The sequence below is a fragment of the Rhinatrema bivittatum genome, chromosome 3 (genome assembly GCF_901001135.1).
Source record: "Rhinatrema bivittatum chromosome 3, aRhiBiv1.1, whole genome shotgun sequence".
Lineage (NCBI taxonomy): Eukaryota > Metazoa > Chordata > Amphibia > Gymnophiona > Rhinatrematidae > Rhinatrema > Rhinatrema bivittatum.
In genome coordinates, this window is record NC_042617.1 from 274,608,450 (window position 1) to 274,635,198 (window position 26,749).

Sequence of the window (26,749 nt, forward strand, 5' to 3'; positions counted from 1 at the left end):
TCTCCATCTAAAACTCCCCACCAGGACTATTGAAACTCCTCTGTGAGTCACCTCGATTCAAGGCAATCTACTTCCTGGTCGGATCACACAAGTTACTGCACCTGTCATCATGAGGATCGGTGCCCTTCACATGGAGGAAATTGAATTTTATCTCCTGGATAAATCCATCCATCCTGTGGTCCTGGGCCTGCCCTGGCTGCAACTCTATTCTCCTCAATTCAATTGGTCCACACTTCAGCTATCCGAGTTGCGCTCTCACTGCCGCCAGTCCTGCCTGACTCCAGTAAAACCTTCCCAGCTTGTTCAGCTGACCACCATGTCTCCAGGGCTTCCGACGCCCTACACCAACTATTTGAATGTCTTTTCCAAGCAAAAGGCTGACATTCTGCCACCCCTGCGCAAGTTTGACTGCGCCATTGATCTCTTGCTGGGAACGACTCCTCCCCAAGGTCGTGTTTACCCACTTTCCATGCCTGAGATGAAAGCTATGTCAGACTATATTAAAGAGAACCTGGCCAAGGGCTTTATCCGCCCATTCTCCTCGCCTGCAGGAGCGGGCTTTTCTTTGCCACGAAGAAGGACTGGACCCTGCGCCCCTGTATTAACTATCAGGGCTTGAATGCTATAACTCGCAAGGACAAGTACCCCTTGCCTCTAATAAATGAAGTATTTGATCGCCTTCAAGATGCAACCTTTTCAATGCTTAATCTGAGAGGTGCCTATAATCTCGTACGTATCTGCCCTGATGCCATCTGGAAGACTGCTTTCAACACCCGGGATGGGCATTATGAATACCTTCTCATGCCCTTCAGACTCTGTAATGTGCCAGCGGTCTTCCAGTGCATGAGGAATGACATCTTCCGGAACCTTCTGTACTCCAAAGTCCTCGTCTACTTAGACGATATTCTTATTTTTTCAAAAGACCTCTTGACACACCAACAAGACATTTTCCAAGTGCTTCATCACCTGTGTGAAAATCATCTGTATGCCAAACTGGACAAATGTATCTTCAAAAGGGAGAAATTGCCCTTCCTTGTGTATATCGCTCCCGCCATGGCTTTGCCATGGACCTTAGCAAGCTTCAATGCATCCATAATTGGCCACAGCCCTCAGGACTATGTGTGCTCCAGCGCTTCTTAGGCTTTGCCAGTTATTACTGGAACTTTATTGCCAACTACTCCGTCCTGGGCAGCACCCCTCACCTCGCTTACCTGCAAAGGAGCAGATTCCAAGAACTGGAACCCTGAGGCAGTCGCTGCATTCCAAGCCTTGAAGGAGGCTTTCTTCTAAAAACCCTGTCTGCAGCACCCAGATACCACATGTCTCTTCGTGGTGGAAGTGGATGCCTCCTCTATCAGAGTCGGGGCAGTGCTCAGTCAGAGCTCCCCTGGAGGTAAACTTCTGCCTTATTCATTCTTTTCTCACAAGTTCTCCACCACCAAGAAGAAATATAGTATCGGATACTGCGAGTTGCTTGCCATTAAATTGGTGCTGGAAGAGTGGCAACCCTGGCTTGAGGGAGCACAGCATCGGTTTACCTTCTTTACCAACCATAAAAACCTAGAGTACCTCAAGCAGCCCAACGGCTGAATGCCAGACAAGCTCATTGGTCACTGTTTTTCTTGTGTTTTGATTTTGATCTTAGGTATCGCTCTGGGGAGAAGAATACATAAGTGGATGCTCTCTCCTGCTCCTTTGAACCCAAAGATGTTCCCGAGGAGCCGCAATACATCATCAACCCAGTGTGTATTCTGCTATCAGTTTCCATGTCTGTGCCCACTGGTAAAACCGTAGTTCCTCGTAGGCTCCGTGAGAAGGTACTCAGATGGGCCCATGACTCCAAGGTGGCCAGGCATCCTGGTCGTGCCTGAACCCTAAGCCTTCTTCTATGATACTATTGGTGGCCCAACATCTTCCAGGACGTCCGAGCCTCCGTAGATTTATGCCCCATGCGCACACAACAAAAGGTACCAACAGGCCACCCCTGGGGACTTTTACAGCCTCTACCAGTACCTCAGGAACTGTGGACCCATCTATCCATGGACTTCCTCATGGACCTTCCTAGCTCAGATGGGAATACCGTAATCTGGGTTGTCATGGGCCCATTTTCCAAGATGGCTCATTTTGTACCACTTACCAAGTTGCTTTTGGCACCCAAGCTGGTGCATCTCTTTTTCCTCCACATTTTCTGATTACACGGACTACCTAAATTTGTTGCATCTGATCGTGGACCACAATTTGTAGCCCGATACTGAGGTGTTCTGTCGTAAGTTTGGTGTGACCCTAGCACTGACCAAGGTATACCACCAATAGGCCAACGACCAACTGGAATGCACGAATCATTCCCTCAAGACCTTCCTGCAGCCCTATGCCAACGCCCAATTAAGAACATAAGAACATAAGAAATTGCCATTCTGGGTCAGACCAAGGGTCCATCAAGCCCAGCATCCTGTTTCCAACAGTGGCCAATCCAGGCTGCAAGTACCCAAAAACTAATTATATCCCATGTTACTGATACTAGTAATAGCCGTGGCTATTTTCTAAGTCAACTTGATTAATAGCAGGTAATGGACTTCTCCAAGAACTTATCCAAACCTTTTTTAAACCCAGCTATACTAACTGCACTAACCACATCCCCTGGCAACAAATTCCAGATGTTAATTGTGCGTTGACTGAAAAATAATTTTCTCCAATTAGTTTTAAATGGGCTACATGCTAACTTCATGGAGTTGCCCCCTAGTCCTTCTATTATCTGAAAGAGTAAATAACCGATTCACATTTACCCATTCTAGACCTCTCATGATTTTAAAGACCTTTATCATATCCCCCCTCAGCCGTCTCTTCTCCAAGCTTGAACAGTCCTAATCTCTTTAGTCTTTCCTCATAGGGGAGCTGTTTCATCCCGTTTATCATTTTGGTCACCCTTCTCTGTACCTTCTCCATTGCAACTATATCTTTTTTGAGATGCGATGACCAGAATTGTACACAGTATTCAAGGTGACGTCTCATTATGGAGCGATACAGAGGCATTATGACATCCTCCGTTTTATTCACCATTCCCTTCCTAATAATTCCTAACATTCTGTTTGCTTTTTTAACTGCCGCAGCACTTAAAGACAGTCATGTATATTGTGTTATTTTGACCAATATAAAGTATGCAGAATTTGTTTTTGTATGCAGAATTTTAATTTTTTTGTGCAGAATTCCCCCAGGAAATTCTGCCCAAGAAATTCTGCCCAACAGGATAATTAGTTCCAGTTTACTACCCTGGGCGGAATTTTCACACAAGTCCCCACGTCTGTACGTCCATGAAGATTTCCTCCTTTTCCATTGTCTAAATGGTAGACAACTGCAGCCACCTCTGCCGATGCTGCTCTCTGTTTCCTCTCCCGTGTTTCAGGCCACCACTGAAGACATCCATGCAATTTGGGCCCGCATGTCTAAGATGATCCAAAAGGCAGCTGACTATGCCAAGAGGACCTTTGATGCCCACTGAAGACTTGCTCCTGAGTACCAACCGGGCGACAAGGTGTGGCTCAGTATGCCCAACATCTGCCTAAGGCTCCTGTCACAATGTCTAGTTCCCAAGTTCATCGTCCCTTTCCCAGTAGTCAGACGAGTGGGGCAAGTGACCTACCAACTTTGCCTTCTTCTGTCGCTGGGCATACACAGGACCTTCCACATCTCCCTCTTGAAGCCCCTGGTCATTTCTTGGCCTATGTGCAAGATCCTGGAGCCCCCTCCTCTCATCTCCAAGACAGATATCACTTACCAGGAGAAGTTCTAGACATCCGCAAAAGAGGCCATAGATGGGAGTACCTCCTTTCCTGGGAGGGGTTCGGACCAGAAGAAAATTCCTGGCAGCCTGCCATCAACATCCTTGATAAGATCCTTCTGAAGCACTTCCATGCACCTACTTCAGGAAACCCAGACCTCCAGGAAGGGGCCATAAGGGGGGTACTGTTATGAATGTGGGCCAAGGAGGCCTCAGGCCAGGCCCTCCTACCTTCTGAGGCCGGGCCCTGAGTTCTGTCCCTCCTGCTCTCACAACAGTCGGCAGCCCCTGTGCGGCTGTGCCACCGCCGCACACCCTGGTCCCTCTGGCGTGGCAGGGGGTTACCCTCCATCAGTCTGCACCTCTTCTCCTCCAGCAGCACCTGCCGCCACGCAGCCCACGCAGCCCACACCGCTGCCGCCGCCATCCTTGGCATCCTACTCTAGGCGTGCGTGCACACCGCGCACCGAGATTTAAAGGGGCCACAGCGGGAAAAGCTCCTGTGGCCATCACTGATGAAGCCAGTGGTCCAGAGAATTTAAGGCAAGCTCTGCCAGAATGACTTTGGTTTGACCCTTGGACCGGACCTATGACTTCACCTCCTGCCTCTGACCCTTGGACCGGACCCGACTACAACCTTGCCACCTGCCTCCGACCCCTGGATTGTACCCATCTTCTCCTGTTGCCCACTGTGGCTTCTGGTCTGGATCTTCATTGCTCCTGGTCTCGCTCCTTGCCTGGCCGCTTCCGGGATCATCTGCGCAGAGGCCCACCTAAGACCAGCCAGCCCCTGCACCCAAGGGCTCAACCTGCGGGGAACATGGGCTGGTATTGTCAAAGTCCCTGACTGCCTCTGCCTCCCATGTGGCCTCATTTCCCGATGGTGGGGACCTGTGGGGGTCCTCCCTCACAGGTAGTGCTAACCTCACCTCTGGCCAAAGGTCCGCCTCTGCAACACACTGCAGGAGAACTTTACTCTTCTACTTAAAAAGGACAGAATCCTATAGGAAGTCCTTCTAGCTTTTCATCTCTTTTAAAGCAGTCAGGCATGGTTTTCCACTCACCAAAAGGACTCAACTTGGATCTCAGATTGCATTACTTATTGATAGAGACAATCAGGACAATACCTTCAAAGTAAAGTACAAGCCAATCAAATCAGGGCTGCAGCAGCTTCCTTAGCTCATCTCTGCTCTGTGTCCAAAGAGGATGCCTGCAAGGCTGCCACTGGTCTTCCATCCTTACCTTTACTACTTATTACTGCCTAGAACAATGTTTCCCAACCACTGGGCCTTCAGACCTGATCTGATGTGCCATGGAAAAGTCACCAATACCTGATGCTCAGATCCCAGCACCTCACTTCTCAGCAACAAGACACATTAGTGGCGGCTCATAAACGTGTAGGGGCTCCTTTCAGAGAACATGTGTAATCATGCATGCCTCCCTTTTCTTAGCTGCAGAATGAGCCCCAGAGTGTGGTAATGAAGGGGCAGCATGCAGTGATAGGTGGTCAGTATGCAATGAGCACCAGAGCAGCAGCAGGAGAGGAGCTCTGGTAGCCATGTGAAGCAGCCAAGGTAAATAAATAAGCCAGCTGCCCACACCACACCGACATTTTCCTTTCTTCTGCGGCTTGAATGCAGAGGGAGCTGATCCATTGTGATGAGTTCATGTGTGCCCCCTCTCCCTTTATTTAAAAATTTGGAAGGGAGACTGGTGGGGCTTTTAGTGCTTCCGTAATTCATCTTGTGGCCATGTGAATCCTCTCCACATCTGCACTGCCTGCCCCGTGAAGGCTGGTGCATCACGTAGCATTTTTGTTAATGTAGGTGTGCCTTTGGTTTGAAAAGGTTGGGAAACTGGCATAGAAAGTTCTTCATGTCAAGAGAGCACTTTTGTCTAGGCAGTTCTGAAAAGCCTATGTATTTGATTGCTTACGCTCTTCCCTCCAGCTTCTAACATAAGTATGGGTTGCATCTTCCCCGATAACAAAAAAGTAAAATAATTCCATGCAACACTCAGCTTGGAGTCATCCACTTATGTGACTGATCTCTTTTCCACTTGTCCACAGAGAAAGTTAAAATGCTCACCTGTAACAGGTGTTCTCCATAGACTGCAGGAGATCAGCCACACAATAGAATGGAAGGTTAACTTGTAATAATAACTGAGGGGACGCATATGGCAGTGGCTGCATGGGAAAGTCTGCACATGCTCAATAAAGAGAGCTCTTCTATCTTGAGCCATCAAATGACATCATCAGTTTGTGTGGCTGGTCTGTGCTGCTGTCTACAGAGATCACCTGTTGCAGATGTGCAACTTAATTTTCTTTTTTGGGCTATGTGTATTATGGAAGGCAAGAGTGATATAACTCTTATGGTTTTTAAGATTCTAGATTGGATTGAATTATTCGGTTCAGCTGGCTGGAGAAATCCATTTTGTTGCCCTTTTGAGTGGTCAAACCCCTTATTTCACTGCAGTGAGAGGCCAGCAGAAGAGCAGTGCTTCAGGCAGGGGCTGCTCCAGAGCAGGGGCAGGGGGCAAGGCTCCCACTCTCAGCTGCTCCCCAGTCTGGCTTGACCACTTTGGATGGAAGGAAAGGAGCTTGGTGCTTGCCCATCTTGAAATTCAATGTGCCCCCTCATATGAAAATTTCTGGAGCCACCACTGGCTTCAGGCACTTTCTGCAACATAATAACCATTAAAAAAAAAAAAAACCCAACAAACAAAAAACAAGAAAAAGAACCAGGCTGCTGCTACCAGGTTTCCACTATGCCTGGCATTCCCTATCAGGAGACAGCATGGAACCATTGATGATGTCACTAGTAAATAAAAATGGCTTCCCTCATGACTGCTGGATTGGATTCACACAGGATAGTCTAAAATCTTGAAAAACTAGGGGAGATACATTTTTTTCTGAAATTGTACTGACATGCTGGTGTTGCTCTCTCTTGACATCCACAATAACAAAAGTCTATTGGGGAAGGGGGCAGGGCGTTTCCTTTCAACACCTGTCCTCTGCCCTGTTGTGCCCCATACACTCCCATTTACAAACAAGCTTCTCCCAGAGCAGGTTATCAAAGGGAAAATACTCCCTGTAACTCTACTTTTTGGCATGAATAGGCTTAAATAATTAAAATCCTCAGTTTCAAAGCCCAAGTGACATCTGCTGTGGGAGCTCATTTTCATACAGATGGCTGCAATTTGCTTTTGAAATCTTTACAAACCTAAATGCAAATGGATGCCATAGATTAACCGCAAGACAAAAAGAAAACAAATAGGCCCTGCGCGGTGAAACTTCAGACAGAGGGGGGGGGGGGGGGGCAGGAGGTCTTTGTTCCGCTGCTTTCTCTCCCTCCCTGCCTGTTGCTTTGATATAATCAGCCCCAGTGAAGCAGCAGAAATACACTTTCTCCTAAAACTCACAGTCAGCCCCCCCGTCCTAGCCAAGCCCCGGGCAGTGCTGTACTTCAGTCGAGGCAAAGCTCACAAATACAGAATAAAGGAAAGGCGTTGTAATCTTTAATATTATTAAAATAAGAATACTAGGGTAGTGTACTGCCGCCCGTACTGCACTATAGTTAATAATAAATATTATTTGCAAAGCCTTCTCGACGGGAAGAAGATAAATCGCATGGTTACTAGACACCTTCCTGGAAGGGTTTACAACCTGAAATTTGTAGCCGAGAGATTGCAGTGCATGGCTATAGTGCAATTTGAAATTGCAGCCTAAACGGCTGTGGAGCAGCTGCAGCGGAATCGCAATAGCAATCCCGTCGTGAAGATGATTTCGGAGCTTAACAGAGTCCAGCAGCAGCCCGAAGAGATTTCTCAAAGGATTTGAAGGACCGTGTGTGCGTTTAAGCAATTCTTTGATTGGATCTCGCACCGATTTTTTTTTTTTAAAGAAATAATAATAAATCCCTACATCTCTGTTTCATCAGGCATCTCAGCCCCCATCCCCAGCCCCGTGACATTCACACTTTTAAGCAAGCAAAACTGAAGCCTGACTGTTGTAGGTATTTGTCATGTGATTTGTTTTTATTCTGAGCTGTTGTAAACCGCCTTGTACGATTTTCTTGAAAAACAGCAGAATAGAAAACATTTAAAATAAATAAAGTAAATACGAGTATCTGGCAATGTTTTTCATAAGGTCAGGAATATTTCCCAAACTTTTTTTTTTTTCAATGTAGAATGTCAAGTACTGACACAGCTGTTTTACAAGTCAATCTCGCTCCAGTCTATCCCCCTAGCCACGTAATTTTCATTTACTCCTTTTGATAACATTCTGTGGCCCTGTTGATCGGGGGGTGAGAGACTTTGGACCGTGTATCAGGTTTCCTTAGACCACCAAGAAACCTCCTGCACATCCACAGACCAGGCTGCTGTGCGCGATAATACCGAGCCTCGCAGGTCTCTTCTCACTTCCTCCAGGATCTCCCACAAATACTAGGGCTGAAGGGAAAGAGCATGCACACACCCCTCTGGAAGAATCCGAAGAGCGAAACGAACACCCCGGTGCTTTAGGCTTTTTTTGGGGGGGAGCGGCTGCTTCCTAGCTACAGCTCTCCACCTTGGCAAACACGAGACTGAGTGAAAAGTAAGTTGAAGGGGATCACACACAAAAACAACCCACAATAGTTTAGGGAGCGCTGCCAAAGCTCAGCGCGCGCACGCGGAGGCAAATGGTTTATTCACGTACGGAGACACACACATACACCCATACACACAGACTCACACACACACACGCATGCAAAACACATCCCACCCCCACTTCCTTTCACTGGCATGACCCGACCGTTTGATGCTTTTCCCGCTGACAGATGTTCATCCTGAATGTTAACAGCCGGATCTGAAGGCAACGGGGGAGGCTTGAGAGAAGCACCGAGGGTCGCGTGCCCCCCGCCCCCCCTCGCGCGCTGCTCTGGCCCTTTAAGGAGGAGGCAGGGCGTGCCCGCTGTGTGTCTCCATGGCAACCGCAAGCAGAGGATGCGGCGCGGGGAGGCCAAGTCTGCTCTCAGGCGGCCGACGAGGAAGGCGGGAGAGCGCAGGGCTTGAGAAACTTGCCTCCTGCACCCCGGCGACGGGACCGGGCAGGAGGAGACTTTGCAGCTGCGGGGAGGGAACCCAGATCTGAACAAAAAACAATAAACAACAACAACAAAAACAAACCAAAACAGAAACCAAGCCGCAGCCCCGAGCCCCTTTTGGATGGGAGGAGGCTGAGCCCTCGCAGCATGCGAGCAGCGAGCCCGGGCCCCCGCGCTGAGCTGCTCCCGCGCGCCCCGCACCGCCGGCGTCCCGCGCACCTGCTGCGGCCGGGCAATGCCCCAGCCTGATGCCGGCGGGTAGCAGGCGGAGAGGGGGCTCCCGGGCGGCGCCAGGCTAAGAGCCACAGGGATTAGAAGGCGTTCCCGCTCCCGCTCCGAGGGGGGGAGGCGCGCGCGTCCCCACCCAAGCGGGCCGTGCACCTCCCGAGGCGACGGCCCGCCGGGCATGTGTCAGGTGAGGACGGAGCCGCCCCCCATGCAACTGCAAGGAGAGCCCCTCGACTCGCTTGGCGCAAGGAGCAGGCAGAGGGGCATAAAGTGCCAGCCGGGGTCCTGAGGAAAGGGACCGGCGCCGAGGCTGCGATTTACAAGTCTGCCCGCCACTCTTCGGCATCGGACTCTTTGTCTGCAAGCTCCGGGGCGGGGGAGGTCTCCGCCGGTCGCCCGTATTCCTTGGAGGATGGAGGTCCTTGGGGAAAAGCCTTAAAATGCCTGCTATGAGGGGTCTGCTCGCTCCTCAGAACACCTTCCTAGACACGATCGCGACCCGCTTTGATGGGACACGTAAGTGGAGCCTTTCCCAGGTCTGAGGCGCTGGCGCGGCACCTTTTGCTGCAAGGGTCTGCGCTTTTTTGTTTGTTTGTTTGTTTTTAGAGCTCCCAGGAGGAGCTGGAGCGATGCGATAGTTCCCAAGCGCAGTCTGGAAGAGAATTTCAGAGGTCTGGCACGGAGGGGGTAGAGCGCCCGCTTGCCCCAGGCTGAGCCGAAAAGAGCTGGGGGGGGGGGGGGGGGGGCTCGTGGCTGTGTCCCGGGCCTTTTTGTGCTTTCTTGCAAGCACGTGGCTGAAGAGTTTGCAGGGGGGGGGGGGGGGGGGCGATAATTCAGTGACCCGGACGAAGGATGGCCCCGAGACAGGAAAGCTGAGGATGGTCATTCTTCCCTCAGGGAAGGCTCGGGAGAAGTTGTTAAGGTGTCTTTAAAGCTCCGGTCGCTGTCCTCTCTCTCTCGTATCTCACAGTAGAAACTGCTCAGATGTTAACCAGAGGAGTAGAGTATTTAGTCTCATTAGCAGAGTTTCGGGTGATTTTGTGGCCATACTGTGGGTTTATATTGATTCTTGAAATATTTTTTTTTCCCGTCTGTTGGGTGTTAATAATAAGTGAGTGTAGCGCGCACCGTATGTGCCGGTTCTTTGCCAGGATATGTAGGTAGAATATGTGTGGGCAGAAGATCACCTAGGCATGCATGCACAATGTGGATGTATACACTATTGCCACTCAGATTTGCACTTGTATGGTCATGAATAAGATTTGACACAAACACATTTATCCACCTACAGTATATACTTCTGTTATAATATTCACTGTTTACACATTAGCACTTACCAGTTCATAGATATTAAATGTACACTCATCCACAGGGCTTACCTTCTACATAAAAACTTGTCTCGTGATGCATCCATGTATATCATACCTGTATCTATGTAAACAGGTAAGTGTGGGCCCTCTACCCCTCCGTGCCAGATACTCCCAGAGGGGTGGCCCTGTTAGTCTGTAGTAGCAAAAATGACACAGAGGCTGGTGGCACCGCATAGACTAACAGATGTATTTAGGCATAAGCTTTCGAGGACAAGAGTCCACTTATCAGATGCAGGATGGATATACAACAGAAATAGTATATAATGTGTATGCATAGATGAATAAATGTATTGTGTATACTCCACAGCATATTTTATGTGTATGTATATATATGTGTATACATTTTAATTATTGTATGCACGGATGTTTTGCTTGAATATGTATGATATAAGTAGGGACCTTCGTTTTCAGTTTCTGTTTTATTTTTCCTGGCCATTCCAATGTTATAACAAAAACAAATCTCTTGTTTGTTATAACGAAGTCATATTTCTACTGATATTTTTTGTTATAACATTGAAATGCCTATGGAAAATAAAATAAGAAATGAAAATGAACGTCCCTCTATATGTCTCCTGGCACATTTTTGTGCTGTTTGAAAATGTATGATTCCATATATTTTTACCAGACGATCACATCTTCACCAACAATACAATATGTTTACCTTGCTATGAAATGTGGAATAAAGGCTATTTTAAACCCAAAACTTCCACACAAAAAGCCTTGATTCCACATCTTATATTAAAATAAACATATTGCTGTTTTGTAAGTGAAGATGAAACTGTCTGCTAAATATATAGGAGCTCCACTTAATAATTTGAAACCCTGAAATTACAGAGCAGCGTCTGAGTCAGCCCCTGCAGAAGACGAGCCCGACACAGAGGCTGCCAGTAATTAGAGGTGTGAGCAGGAGCTGGGGATTGAAAATCAAGGGGGTGATGCTTGCACTGGCTCTTTTTTTGTTGTTGTTTTTTAATCTCTTTTTATTGAAGTTTTACAAAATAGTCAAATAAAACAAGTCCTTAGCAAATGTTTTTATACATTCTGAACTTTCTTAATCAGGGGAAACAAGAAAATCATAAGATTACATGCCAAGGTAAACAAAAACCAGATAACATAATTAAACCAAACTTATTCTCTCTCACGTCAATATAATCGCATGCCATGTGCCATACTCTAATAGTTGCTTTGCTTACATTTCATTATTCTTATAGAATTTTATGGGATATTTGCTTCTGTAAAATCGTCTTTTTTTTTTTAGTAGGCTAAAGCCACAGGCCTCACTCACACTCCTTAGCCAGTCCTCGGGTCTCCCCACTACAAGGAAAACGCAACTCCCATTGTGACCACATAAATACCACAAGTGTGACTGTTTCGAGAAAGACTGCAGGGAAAAATGTTAGCGATGTTCAAAATTATGACTAATTGTAACACTTTATATTTCACCAACAATTATCGGAAGAAGATGTTGAATTCTGCAGTTACCATCAATCGACAAAACATGCACACTTTTTTTTTTTTTTTTTTTTACGTTTCCACTGAAATAAGCATGATGGTATTCTTTAAAAAAGCAAAAATGGCAATTCCCTAACTACTTTATTCCTCATGCCGGAAAACAAAAGTTTAGCGTGAAATAAAGATATTTGAGCACCTAAACGAGCTGGTTTCAGCACCCTGGACAGCTGCTGGGTGTTCCCCCCAAAGGCGCTGCTGTGGAAGAATGAAGCCAAGAGCAGAGAGGTGTATTATAGTAACTCGGCCTCTCCGCTCTCAAATTGTACCCACCACCAAGGAAAACATTAAGTGGTTACCGAGATATTGCCATTTAAACCCCTAAACCGCATTTTCAAGGCATCACTTGTAATACTTATGAATGTCTATGAGAATGGCTACTACATTTTACAGGATGTTAAAATAGCAAGAAATACTGGGGGGAAAAAAAGGATTTCCTACCGATTTCCATAAATGGTGTTATGGAAATCGGTAGGAAATCCTTTTTTTTTTCCAAGTATTTCTTGTTATGTGTCAGTAAAATATGTGGTGAAACATTCTCAGCATTCTTGTAACTTTTTAAAATATAGTATTAATGTTCATAAGGTTACAAAATAATATCAGTATTACACATTGTGAGAAATGGAGCATGGAATAATTAACAACCCCCTCTGTCCCCCCCAAAAAACAACACAATTTTGGCTATGACTTTTTTATGAAATGTGATTCGTAATAAGAAAGGGTAGCTAGCGGAAAGGCTATGACTAGAAGTTGCTGGTCTTTCTTCCCTATTAGTAATGAGAACCTCTGTTGGAGCTATGTCTGCATGCTTCTGACTACAGTTGGCTCTGGAGAGCATCCTGTGCAGTTTTTTTCCTTCTCCGCATTCTGGACAAGCCGCTCCCATCTCACAGTTAAAAACATTGTAAACCGAGAACTAAGCAGGAGAAGCAGCAGGTCCTGATACACAGCCTGGGAAATCCTGCAAGAAGGTTCCATCCAGAGCTAAAGATATCCAGGGTCCAGGACACATATATCTATCTGCACATGTGCAGTCTGTACACATATGTGGATCTGGAGAATTAAATACCCTCCCCTGTCAAAGTTCTCATGTCCCCTCTGACATGTCCTGAAAATTTGCTGTGCATAGGGCTCCATACAAAAAGATTATTTGGGTACACACACAGAGAAACACATAGGCACACACATATATATATATACGCTCACAGAGACTTTGCTATCTTATAAACACTCTTTTCCTTCAGAAAGTAGGCTAAAATGAAATAAATACTTTCCCTTTGAGTAAAACTAGTTTGGCAAGGGGGGTGGGGAAGCTGAGAACATAGGCCCCTTAATAATTTTCCTACGTTTTCTACAATTGTATGATAGGAACTGAAATATAAGATAAGAAGCTCCTTTCTCTATGTCTTAGAGATGCTTAAAGGTGCAAAAGTGCCTTTTGTTATTGATTCTGCTTGGACACCTCACTTACTGCAGTGCATTGGGATAGGCCTGGACTGGCATCATTCCTAAGTTTCATATTTCCAGTTTCTCACATATTTGTGTGACCTGCATTATAAGTGTCTTCCCCTCCCCCTTTCATATTCTTCCCTTGCTCAGGATTGGTACATTTTGAACATGGAAGGATCACAATAATGACTCCATTTACAGCAGTCCAGATATAGCAAGGCTCTGTGCCCAAGAGGAGGTGAAGGGACCTTCCCCCAAACCCAATCTCTTTATCCCCCCCCCCTACCTGGCAGCTCCTTATTCCTCCCACTCTCCTTTCCCCCAACACTCTCTCCATCCTCCCTTTTCCCCAGCTGAACATAACATCAGCACTGAGACTGCTCTGTTATTTTGATTACAAATTATAAATCTTTTCCATTCCCTAAACACAGGACTGGATTAAGACACATTGATTCCCTAAGCTATGTCAGCTTTAAGAGGTTTCATAGCAGTACCAAAAAATGTAAAACTTGAAATGTAGTAGACTTTTTGTTTATAGAGGCACCTCATAATCTAAGGCCCTAAACTATATCTTAGGTAGCTTGTGCCTAAATCTGACACTTCCTAAACATATATGCTAACATATGGAAGACAAGCACATACACACACACACACACACAGACATGGCAAGACATATAGAGCCACTCTAGTCATCTCTTCTAATTGGATAGAGACCCTGTTGTGACCCCAGTTCTTTGTCTCTTTCCTTTCCAGATAGTAACTTTGTTCTGGGGAATGCTCAGGTGCTGGACACATTTCCTGTGGTTTACTGTTCAGACGGCTTTTGTGACCTTACCGGCTTCACCCGTGCAGAAGTCATGCAACGGTCTTGTGCTTGCACTTTCCTCTATGGACCTGAGACCAATGAGCTGCTCCGGCTGCAGATCCAGAAAGCGCTGGATGAGAGGCAGGAGTTCAAGGCTGAGCTTATCCTGTACAGAAAGAGTGGTGAGTACCGCGGAGTCTACAAATGTCCATAGCAAGAGCTGCACACTGACACCTCTTCCTTTCTCCATCTTCCTTCGCATCCTCCTTTCCATTTATGCCTTCTCTGTTAATCCTCAGGAGCCTGTGAATTCCTCTCTCCATCTTCTTGTCTTCTTTCCCTTTCTCAGCTGTCCTCTTAGCAGCCTGAGATTACTTTTCTTGACCCATCATCGGACTTACCCAAAGATGATTCTGTACATGGTTTCATTACTGAAATTGCATTCTAGCTGGTCCAGGCTAGAATGCAATTTAAAATCCTGGCTTTGATTTTTAAATGCTTGTATCAAGGATGTCCAGTGAACCTTGCAGATTTATTGGCTGGGTACCAGCCTGTTTAGAGCATTGCAGTCTTCCCAACTTAAGAGCCTCATTTACTAAGCATTTTACCCGTAGACCCGTAAATCAGGCCCTAAGTTTGTTAGCAGTGCCATCATTGGTGGATGTTAAATTATGATGTTATTAACGTGCCGCGGTATATAAAAAATCACTAAATAAATAAAAATAAATAAAACTGTGTCACAACACACCACTTCTAGAGCTTGATTTACTAAGGCTTTTCTCCCTTTTGTGTCTATGGGAAAAATATTTAGCAAATAAACCCCTTAGGAACTACTTAAAATAAATAAGTTGACCAATGCTTGGCTGTTTGGCTAGGTTTTCCTGGCTCACAATTAGGCATCCTAGAGAAAAGTTATTATTTATTTATGTATTTGTATGTATTTATTTGATTTATATTCTGCCTTTCAGACACTTGAAAGTAGATTACATTCAGGTACCATCACCTCCAAGAAGGGTTATTGCTATGGTAGTGTATAGGATCTACAGGGAGGATTCGCTGCTGGTGTTGTATCAGTCTTCTGTATTTGTTCAATGACTTTTTTTTATTAACTTAGTTGCTGTATTTTATATTTATGTAGAAATTATTGGATTTGTTTTTTGTTTGTGCCTTATCTAGATGTCATTGATATTAGACAAGTAATCAAGTTTTAATAATTATTGAGGTCTACATTCAGACATAGTCTGGATAGCAAATTTAGGGCCTGAGTCACTAAGGCATTTCTCCCATTCTGTGTCTATAGGAAAATGCCTTGATGAACCAGGCCCTTAGTCAGATAAACTTGTCTGGCTAACTTTCAAGGCATATTCAATAGTGCAGCTGTACTACTGAATATAGCTGATTATTTTAAAGTTAGCTGGCTAACTTTGGGACAGCCCTTTGGCCCAACCAGACTTAGCTGGCTATATTAACCGACTAACTCTGAATATCAGAGGTAGCCGGTTAAAATAGTTGGCTAGCTCATGTTGAGGGAGCACTCCCGATTCCAGGGAGATGTGTGCCCTTGGACCACGATGCGACTGCAGAGAGGAGCTCCGAGGAAGCGCTGCGGCAGGCAAGACTTGTCCAAGCATGGGAGGAGCAGACTGACCACCGCCCTAACCTCTGCCGAACCTGCATGCACCGGTAGAGACCCAGCAATGCAATGCTGGTCTCTGGGGTAGCCCTCCGGCCACTCGATAGCCCTTTCAGACTTACCACTAGGGAGTGGCAGATGCGGCAGGATGGACAGAGGTCGAGGACAGGTGATGGTACTGGAACTAGGAACAAGACGGGACCTCAGACTTGGACTTGGCTTGAAGACTTGAACAAGGCGAAGTTACTTGGAACTCAGACGAGACAAGGACGCTAGGAACTTGGAACTCAGACGAGACAAGGATGCTTGGAACTTGGAACTCAGATGCAAGATGCTTGGAAGTGGAAGGAAATCAGACATAGACTGAGGAGAGGATTCTGGTTACTCAGATGAGGACTCTTGGAACTTGGAAGGACTCTGACGAGGACTTGGAAGGACTCGGACAAGGACTTGGAACTTGGAAAGGCTCACATGAGGACTTGAGCTTGGAAAGGCTCACATGAGAACTTGGAACTTGGAAAGGCTCAGACGAAGACTTGGAACTTGGAAGGACTTCAGATAAGGACTTGGAACTCGGATGAGACGAGACAAGGATTCTTGGAAGTTGGACGAGACCACTTGGAACTTGGAAAGGTTGAGGACAAGGACTCAGGATCCTTGGAAACTTAGACAAGCATTGCCCCTCAGGGCACCCTACACAGCCGACATGGGCTGGTTACAGACCACCCTGTCCCACTGCGCGCCCTACACAACCTGAAGGATCTGGTTGTGGACCACGCGGAGAGCAGAACATGCACAGGACTGTGGCTCAGAACAAAGAAGGAATCCGGGCAGTGCTCATAGACAGATCCAACCAGAAGAGGGCTCCAGCCACCAGAGATGGACACCGGATCAATACGGATTTACTCCCAGGAAAGGTCTGCTGGAGATGAGGTCCTGGGCGAGGTGAAGATGAACCCGGAGCTACGAACTGACTGTACTTCAGGATCAGGATTGGATGAAGCACATCAGGATCGAGACGTGGAACTTGGAACATCAAGATCAGGACTTGGAACATCAGGACTCGGAACGTAGGACATCAGACACAAGAGGACACTGGTACCTTGGGACATCAGGACATCTGAACATCTATGGCATCTGGACATCAGGGACCTCTAGAGAGGGGGACCACAGGGATGTCTGGAACATGACAGACAAAGACATCAGAGGTCAGAGACGACTGGACAACCGGAGACATCTGGACATCTGGAGACAAGGGGATGTCAGGACATCTGAAGACAGGAAGACATCTGTATATCTGAAAATGTGGGGACGTCTGGACAACTGGAGACAAGGAAAGCTGGACATCAGGAAACATGGAGACGGGATCCAACGAGAGACTAGGACATGGAACGAAGATCAAGACAAAGATTCAGGAACCATGGACGAAGATGAGGAGTTCCAACGAGGAACAGAATGCCTTGAAGAAGTGAAGAAGGATCACGAAGGACTCCTGGGACAAAGAGCTGGAACTGAAGATCCAAGAGTAGTCCGACTCCATGACCAACTCCTTGCGAAGGCGAAGACTGAGTGAAGGAAGGCCCTCTTTATAGGGCTGAAGAGGAAATGCCTAGAGGACGTCAGTAGGAGGTGACTAGGAGGACAGCCCACTGCTGGCCCTTTAAAAGAAGAAAGAAGGTGCAGCTGCACATCTAGGAAGAAGGCAGGACCATTGTTAGCAGTTTCCTGCCACTCAGGAACAAAAAGGAGCTTCAGGGTGGCCTCCTAGCCGCAGAAGAGGATGTCGGAGGCAGCCTCCAGGCCGCGAAGAACCCGTGGAGTTGGGGGAGGCCTCCAGGCCGCAGTAGAGGAACATTGGCGGCGGCCTAGCTGTGAAGAGCTGGAGGAGGTGGCGCCCAGGCCACGTGGAAGGCCTGGTCAGCAGCGGCTTGTGCTGCGAGAAATGACAACTTCGGATGTGGCCTCCTGGCCGTAAAGAGGAACGGGAGTGGTGCTTGACAGTGGCCTCCGGGCCGCGAGGGGAAGATGGTCGGCAGCGGCTCGCCCGCCACAGGAGAGACAGTGTTTGACAGTGGCCTCCAGGCCACGAAGATGAGAGTGGCTCCCAGGCTGCAAGAGAAGAGCGTCAACGGCGGCCTCTGGGCCGCAGGAGGAGCAGTGGCAATGTTGGGGGCGGCTGGCGTGCTGTGGACTGCGGCAGCAGTGGTAATGGCTGTGTAGGCAGAGGCAGTGGTGGCCTCCGGGCCCCGCTGCAAGGTAAGAGGCTGCTCGTGGCTAGGCCCCCGGGCAGCATCGCAACAGCTCAATTCTTCCCAGTTATGCTCCCAGAATGCCCGTAACTTAACCAGCTAGGTTCTAGCTGGCTAGAATTTAGCTGGATAAATGCACAAATATTAATTTAGCCAGCTAACTTCTGAGTTAGCTGGCTAAATGCTTCTGAATAAGTACCTCAAAATAAATAAATACAAGAGCTTTCAAGACCATACAAATGCCTTTATCAAATAGGTCTGGATTTACAACACAGGTACTCTAGGATTGTGCTTGGAGCAGCAAAATTCTGGGGGCAGCAAAGTTCCTGCTCCATGCAGCCCTACAGGTTTTCAATCCCATCCCACTGCTCCCCCACTGTGCAGGCCTCCAACACAATTTTATTTCCTGTCATCCCCTTCTCTCCTCATCCAAACTCAGGGCTCCAGCTCTGGGTCCCGCTCCAGTGCCAATACTGCAGTTATGATGAGGCAGCATGCACAGGAATTGAGTGAGTCCATGGCCCCCTGCTCACAGGTACAGAAGTGCCCCTGCCCCATCTGGGCTTCCAAGCAAGAGGTGGGGCCTTTGACCACAGAGCTGTGGGCTGACAATGCCTTGTCATACCTGCGGCACCAGCACCAGAGTCAGAACCTGAGCCTCAACCAGAGTTCTAAGTTTGGTTTGGGGCAAGAAGCAAAGAACTGAAGGACCAGCTGGAGGAAGGAGGTGGGAATTGACGACCTCAGAAAACCAGATGTCCAGTTGGTGAGGGTTAGCAAACAGCAAAAATCCAGGAGAGGAGACTGACCCGGGTTGCCAGCTGGATGCAGATTTTCAGGACAGGTTGATCCAGTCCTGGTTTTATTCCACCGCTTGCAGAGACTTACAGTTTTGTTTTTCTTAGGAATTTATTTATTTATTTATTTATTTATTTATTTATTTAAGGGTTTTTATATACCGCAGTACGTAAAGAAATACATCACCGCGGTTTACATTTAACAATAACTTAGCAACAGGCTTTACATTGACATTATTAATAGGTATTAAATAAACTAAATTCCATATAACAGTTTTGACGGAAAACAGGCTGAACAGACTGTGGACCATCCAGTAAAGTATAACATACAATTAAAATATTGATGTAACTATTAAACCTTAACAAACCAACACCAAAACTAAATAGTATCTAAAACAATACCGGTTCTGAGTGTGGATACAATTTCTATATTGCACCGAAGACATTTCTGTTATTTAAAGCTACTTAATATCATGAAGGGTAAGGGTGGGCAGGTAAGGTGAAGGAGGAGATTGAGGAGGGAATGAGGTTAGGGTGGGAAACGGAGCAAGGGAGAGAGGGTAGAAAATAGAATGGCATTTCAGTTAAACGGATATCATTGTGTGAATGCTAGTTCAAACAACCACGTTTTGAGTCCTTGTTTGAATTTTCTTATGGCAGGCATGCATAGGTAAATCAGAACTACAAATCCCTGCATGCAATGGGGTAAATCTGGAGCCAGTCTGAAACTCTTAAGACTGAGCCAATGCCTCTGTGTATCGCAAGGACTGAAGGCTGATCCTGCCCTGTCTCTGGCTCTCCCACTTCCTCCTTGGGATGTCAGCCTGACTTGTGCCCGTATGCTTTCTGTCTCCCCAGGAGTGCCTTTCTGGTGCCTTTTGGATGTTGTTCCAATAAAGAATGAGAAGGGGGAGGTCGTGCTTTTTCTAGTCTCTCACAAGGACATCACTGAAACAAAGTCCAGATCTGGGGCTGAAAGCTGGAAGGAGACAGGTGAGATGTCTGTGAGATGTGTAAGCAAAGCTTTGACTGACTCCATTAGCATTCATATTATCAGAGACCTGGGTCCTGACTGTTGAGTATTGGGGAAACCTTCAATGTATAGTCCTATGAAATAATCTAAACTGGAAAATAACTATCAACAGGAGAACTTCCCCAGCAAAAAAGAGAGCTTACATCCCAAAGTATCCCTTAGCTGAGGCCCAAGAGACACAACTGACCTGTCAGCGTGCTCCTGTAAGAAGGGGATAAGGTGGATATTGAGGAAATATGATCAATGAGCATTCGTTTGTTATAGTGTTCTGTGCAGTGCTGTAAGAGTATTCACAGCAGGTGAAATCAGTTAAACATATTACTAAATCATTATTGCTACATTTTTTTAAATTTCTACCCCCCCCCCCCCAAAAAAAATTTCTCTTAAATATTCACAAACAGCCATGTTAGCAAGAGAGTCACAAATTCCCTCACCTTCGCTGTTTCTGTTGGCTGTGATGTCAGAAATTGTGAATATAGGGCTGCCAACTGGCTCCATTTTTTCCTGTCAAGCTGATCCATTCCTGGTTTTACTCCCACTGCCTGTAGATCCTGGGTTTCTTAGGGACCTCAACATGGAAATTAGAATTACAATTCCATGCATACAGTGGGGATAAAACCAAGACTGGAACATCCTGTCCTGAAAACCTGGAGCCAGTTTATTTGCAACCCTACTGAAGTGTGTTGGTTGATTTTGCTGCATAGCTGTAGTGTTTGGTGAGTAAGAGACTCTTGCTTTAAAGATGTAACAGAAGGTGTGTAGGTTACTTTCACTGTGAAACTGTGGTTATATACATAGCTCCTGGTTTCCTGTGATTCCATGGCTATGGAAAGGGCCACAAAATCCAGTTTTTGCTGCAGAATGTCCCTGTCCGCATGGAATCAGGGGAGACCGGGGGTGGGTAAGTGGTGCAGTTTGAAGCCTGTGCATCCTCCACCCCCCCCCCCCTCCACTGATCTGACTTGGCATTAGAAGGAGGACATCAGCAGCACGTTAGGCTGTCTCCTCTGCCTTTGCTGCCTCAGGCTGGGCTGGAGTGTTGCACTTTGAACCACATGCCACTATAATGTCCACTGTTGTTGAAAGAGCAATGCATCAGCCCTGGTTAGCAGAAGAGGATATGCCTCAAGGCATGGTCACTGTCCTTCCTCTAATGCTAAGCCCATATCAGGGACAGGGATCAGAGGGGGGGGGGGGGGCGGTGCAGGAATAGGGAAGGAAATCTGGTGAGGAAAAGGAGGTTAAAAAGTGACCGAGAGAATAGGATGAATTATGAGGAATAAGTAAGGAGATTGGAGAGGATTTAGGGTATACATGAGAACATCAGAGGGCTGTAGGGAGTAAGTGAGACAGGAGATTGGAGAAGGTTTTAGGTGTGAGTGAGAGGATTAGAGGCAGTGTGGAATCAGAGAGGATTTAAGGTGTGAGGGAGGGGATTGAAGGTAGTGTGGGGTATGAGTGAGTGAGGGCATCAGTGAGTGGTGGGAGTGAGTTAATGAGGAAATCAGAGTGGGTTTGTGGGAGTGAGACAAGGGATCAGAGGGGGTGTGGAGCATGTGTCAGTAAGAGAGGGAGAAGGGCTCAGCATTGGGAGGAGGGATATGAAAGTGTGGATTCAACCTCCCTCCCTTTCCTGATCTCAGATCTCCTCGTCTCTGATCCAGGATCCCTTCCACCCTTTCCTCCTCTCATCCAGCTTTCCTTTCCATCTCCTTCCTCTACTCATCATACTTCATCCCTCTGCTACCTGTCTCGTTTGTCCTCCCCATCACTGATCCCCCATAACCCCATCCCTCTGTCCCTTCCAAGATCTCCATTTTACTCCTCTGAGATCCTCTCACCCTCTCCTCTTCATTCCCCAGATTCCCTTCCCCACTTTTCTCTATCTCCCTACTCCCTTCCCAACAGCAGTCAATAAAATCCCTTTCCCCTAAAATATAAACAAATAATCCAAAGATACAAGCAGTATTAGAAATTCATGTAAAAATTGTCACAAAATTTCAGAAATGTTGCTACAGAATTTTCTAACTCTTGCCATAGAATCTACCCTCAAGCTACTGCAGGAAACTGGGGGCTATGTGCATATAGGGGTAGATTTTCAAAACTATCGCACGCACTTGGATGCGTGATTTTATAACATGTGTGCGCTGATGCGCGCATATTATAAAATTGAGGGTCAGCGCGCGCAAGGGAGTGCACATTTGTGCAACCAGTGCGCACTGACGCCCGCACCTACCCCAGTTCCCTACCCCCCTGTTCTAACCTTCCTATCCCTTCCCCTAACCTTCCCGCCCCCTAGCCCTATCCTAACCTCCCCCCCCTCCAATTGTCTTACCAAGGCAGGAACAAGTTGCGCGTGCCAGCACCCTGCATAGCCAGGCCTTTGAAAATAGGCCCGGCGCGCGTAAGGCCATCTACGCGCATAAGGTTTTTAAAATCTGGTCCATAGTGTGTAAGATGCTGTAGTCCATATAAAGACCTATATTTAGAGCTACTTAGCTGAATAAATAGGGACTTATCCATCTAAGTGGCAGCTGCTAAATATACAATTATGTTCAGCGGATGCCACTTAGTTAAGTAATTAGCCCAGAGATACCCAAACGTGTGCTGAGTGACCCCCCTCCAGCCAGTTGGATTTCAGAATATCCACAATGAACATGCATGAGATAAATGTGCATGAGATAAATTTTATCTCATGCATGTTCATTGTGGATATCCCTGAAAACCCAACTGGCTACGGATCCTCCAGGACAGGCTTAGGAGACACTAAGGTAGCCAGATATCTTGGGGGCGGGCAATGGGTGAATTGGGTTTGGGCTACTAATTCGGTTAATTTAACCAGATAAGTGCTGATATTCTGACTTATCTGGTTAAGTTAACTGAATAAGCTAGACCTGCTCGATAGCAGGTCTAAAATTATCCAGCTAATTAGAATTTATCTGGATATATTCAGCAGCATAGCCGTGTCTCTGAATATCCCTTATAAGTTAGCCAGATAAGTTATATCCGGCTAACTTCAATAGTTAGAAATCTTTGAATATTGGGCCCATATTGTGTAAGATATTCTTGCTGTGAAGCTGTGGCAGAATGCATGACGGATGCGCTTACTGTATAGTTGCACTGTCTTCTTTGGCAATCCAGCACAATCAAGGATGATTGTTTACCACTACTTCTATTTATTTCTATAGCACTATTAGATGTATGCAGCACTGTAGAAATACTCATAAGAGACAATCTAAACAAGACAAATAAGAAGTTTAAGAACATTTATTTATTACAGAGACCATGGTTAAAATTGACAAGACTATAATCAGGAAAAGTCTCGAAAGTCGATTGATATATAATTCTGTACTGGCATTTTGAAGGATTATTTTGGAAGTTCAGTTGCTATAATTAGGGAAAGCCAAATATTTAATATTTAAAAAGCAGCCTCAAAAAGAAAGGATTTTAGGCAGGACTTGAATACAACCAGGGAAGGAGTAAGATGAACCAATTCAGGAAGATTTGTTAATAATAAAAATAATAATAATAATTTTTTATTTATGTTCTACCTTCTATGACACTTCAAAGTGGATTACATTCAGGTACTGTAGGTATTGATTGTTCCAGGTATAGGCCACAGCATGGTGGAAAGAATGGAGTCAGAACTGGCAATGGGGGTAAAAGGCACATACGAGCAGCTTGCTTTCCGAAGGGAGCTTGTGAGGAGAGGTGTAGGGGAAGATGGGAGATAAGAGGGAAGGAGGAGCTGCAGAGTGAGGGCTTTTGTAGGTGAGCAGGAGAAGCTTGAACTTTGTGGAAGTGAATGGGAATCCCATACGGAGGGGAGGTTTCAGCCAGCCCGCATGGTGGCTCCTTGTACACGCAGACTCTACCGAGCATTTTCAAAGCCAACTCACATGTGTAAGCTCACTTTGGGCCTGATTTTAAAAAGCATTTACTCGAGTAAGTGGGCTTTTGAGAATTGCCTCGATAGTATGTTGCATTTACGCATGTAGCTCCTTTGAAAATTACCCATTTTGGGAATACTCAGGTAATTGGCTGAGTACCTATGCATATTCCCTCATGTAAAGTTTCACCTCTTCTTCGCAGGGCATAATGTAGGAATGCACACACGTACTTCCATACATTTTAAAAAGTGTGCACTTAAGTGCCAGCTCTGCCCCCAACCTCCCCTCCCGCCAAACACCTCTCCTCCGTGCCTTAATTTAAAAGTATTTGATGTCCCGCTTTTCCCTAAAGGTACGCCAACAGCTGAATACATAAAGGAGCAAGGTGTTGAGTGTATAAGTAATGGATATGAGGCAGATTTCTAGTAAATATACAAGGAGTGGATACATGGAGTAGGAATAAGGAAGAAGGTGCACTGGGAATAAATTGCATTTATTTAATTAACTTGTTATATTTCTTGACTAGCTTTTGGGAGCTACATTCCCTTTTATCAGATCAAAATGAAGTCAACAGGCTGAGGCAAACAGACAAGTAAATTACTGTTTACATTGCACCCCTTTACACCATCACTAAAATTCATGCACACAGAGCCCAAGTTAATTGAAAACAGTCATTTATGCGCATATTACTAGGTTTCAAGCATAAATGGCTTAGAAAATAACTTAAGAGGCAGAGATGCATGGCTGTATCACCACTGGAGGAAGATAATAACGTGTAGCTGAATTTTGCATAAACTGCAGGCGGTTCAGTGGGGGACCTGCGAGATGCAGGCTACAGCAGTCTAAGACTCACAGAAGGAGGCGATGAGAGAGTGCATTCAGATAGGAAGGGACAGGTTTCAGTGAAGTTACGAAGAAAGAAATTACACCTTGTAGCTGCATTTTGGATGTCGACAGAGGAGAGAGAGAGAGGAGTCAAAGATGACCCCCAAGGTTGCAGGCTGAGCGCTGTGGAATCAGTGATGTAACTAGTTCTTTGTGCATTTGGGGCAAGTTTTACCAACTATACCCCTGTGCTAACGTGTCTGTATGCTGCCATTGTTCACTGAGGACTGCATGGGAGCTCTGTCTGTTTTATATTGACAGTAATCATAGATACATTTTCTCCTAACTCTGTGCCATTGTCTGGTGCTACCAGCTATGAGAAAAAATGTCACAATAAACACTTGACCAGATTAAGTTCTGAAGTATCAGCTGAATAACTGAGGTTTTGCAACCCATTCTGCACTCCTCTCCAGGCTGCACTTTCTCCACTTGCGCTACCTGAGTTGCACCGCTATCTGGGAGGATGACAGCATTATTCATGGAGATGGAAAGAGATAGAAAGGGGCAGTGATCTTGTCTATGTTTATTTTAAAGTATTGATAGGATATTCATGCAGTGATGTTGGACATACAGGCTAAGATCTGGGACTGGATTCTGTGTGAAAGTTCTGATATAGAGAGGTAGATCTGGGAATCATTGGTATGTAAATACTACTGAAAGCCATGGGAAAAGGTCACAGCATCAAGGGAATGAGTGTAGAGAGAAAATGATTGTTATCCATGATTGTTCTATCAGTAGATCCAAAAAAAGAGACTGATAAATGATAAAGGGGATGGAATGGCTCCCCTATGAGGAAAGGCTAAAGAGGTTAAGGCTTGGAGAAGAGATGGCTGAGGGGGGATATGATAGAGGTCTTTAAAATTATGAGAGGGCTAGAACAGGTAAATGTGAATTAGTTATTTACTCTTTTGGATAACAGAAGGACTAGGGGGACTCTATAAAGTTAGCATGTAGCATATTTAAAACAAATCAGAGAAATGTCTTTCTCACTCAACGCACAGTTAAGCTCTGAAATTTGTTGCCAGAGAATGTGGTTAGTGAAATTAGTGTAGCTGGGTTTAAAAAAGGTTTGGATAAGTTCTTGGAGGAGAAGTCCATTAATTGCCATTAATCAAGTTGACTTAGGGAATAGCCACTGCTATTACTGGCATCAGTAGCATGGGATCTACTTAGTGTTTGGGTATTTGCCAGGTACTTGTAACCTGGATTGGCCACTGTTGAAAACTGGATGCTGGGCTTGATGGACCCTTGCTCTGACCTAGTATGGCAACTTCTTATGTTATTATGATTAACAGATTCTGATGCAGCTTGTACAAATGTTTTTGAGTGTGATGGGTAGCCCTAGGTTGTTGATTCAGTCTGAAACATGCTGCTTCTGCCACTTATGATTTCTGCCACTTATGATTTCTGCCTCCTGTTGCCATTGTAGAGTTTCAACATGCTGACATCCTTGTAGTAGATTTTTCCTCCATGTGGGGTGGTCCTGTGCAATAGTATTCCATGAGTTATGTTGATGTTGCACTTCTTCATATTGGCCTTGAGAATATCCTTGAAGCTTTTTTGCTGCCCTTCTCTTAAGTGTACACCTTGACTGAGCTGAGAGAATACAACTAACTTTGGGAGGTTGGAGTCAGACATCAGACAATGTGGCTGGCCCAGCAAAGTTGTCAGATGGTCTTCACTTCGATGCTCAAGAAATTTGCATGTGAGACTTTGTCAATGTTGGTGAATCTGTCTTCTGACTTGATTAAAATGATCTTCTTCAAATAGCATTAATGTTACTTCTCCACTGTCTTGAGATGTCTCCTGTATGTGGTCAATGACAGTAGGGTGGGGATCATGACAGCCAGATGAACCATGATCTTGGTTTTGGATCTGATTTGCAATCATCAAAAACTCATTCCCTTGAGCAACTGAAGGCTAAACTTGCACTTTTGAGGAGATGTTGGATTTCTTTGTCAACATCAGCCTTCTGTGAGAAATGGATTCTGAGATATGGGAAATGCTCAGCATTCTCCAGAATCACTTCATAAATCCACATT

General features: G+C 45.9%; 1 protein-coding gene across 1 annotated transcript in view; it reads left to right on the top strand.

Annotated features, from left to right (window-relative positions):
- Positions 1-9,267: 9,267 nt before the first annotated feature.
- KCNH3 (potassium voltage-gated channel subfamily H member 3) overlaps positions 9,268-26,749 on the top strand; it is an 83,642-nt gene continuing 66,160 nt past the window's right edge. Inside the window, exons 1-3 of the mRNA XM_029594681.1 lie at positions 9,268-9,603; positions 14,169-14,402; positions 19,758-19,892. Of these exons, the coding sequence (XP_029450541.1) occupies positions 9,528-9,603; positions 14,169-14,402; positions 19,758-19,892 (445 nt within the window). The 5' untranslated portion in view covers positions 9,268-9,527. The remainder of the gene's footprint in view (positions 9,604-14,168; positions 14,403-19,757; positions 19,893-26,749) is intronic.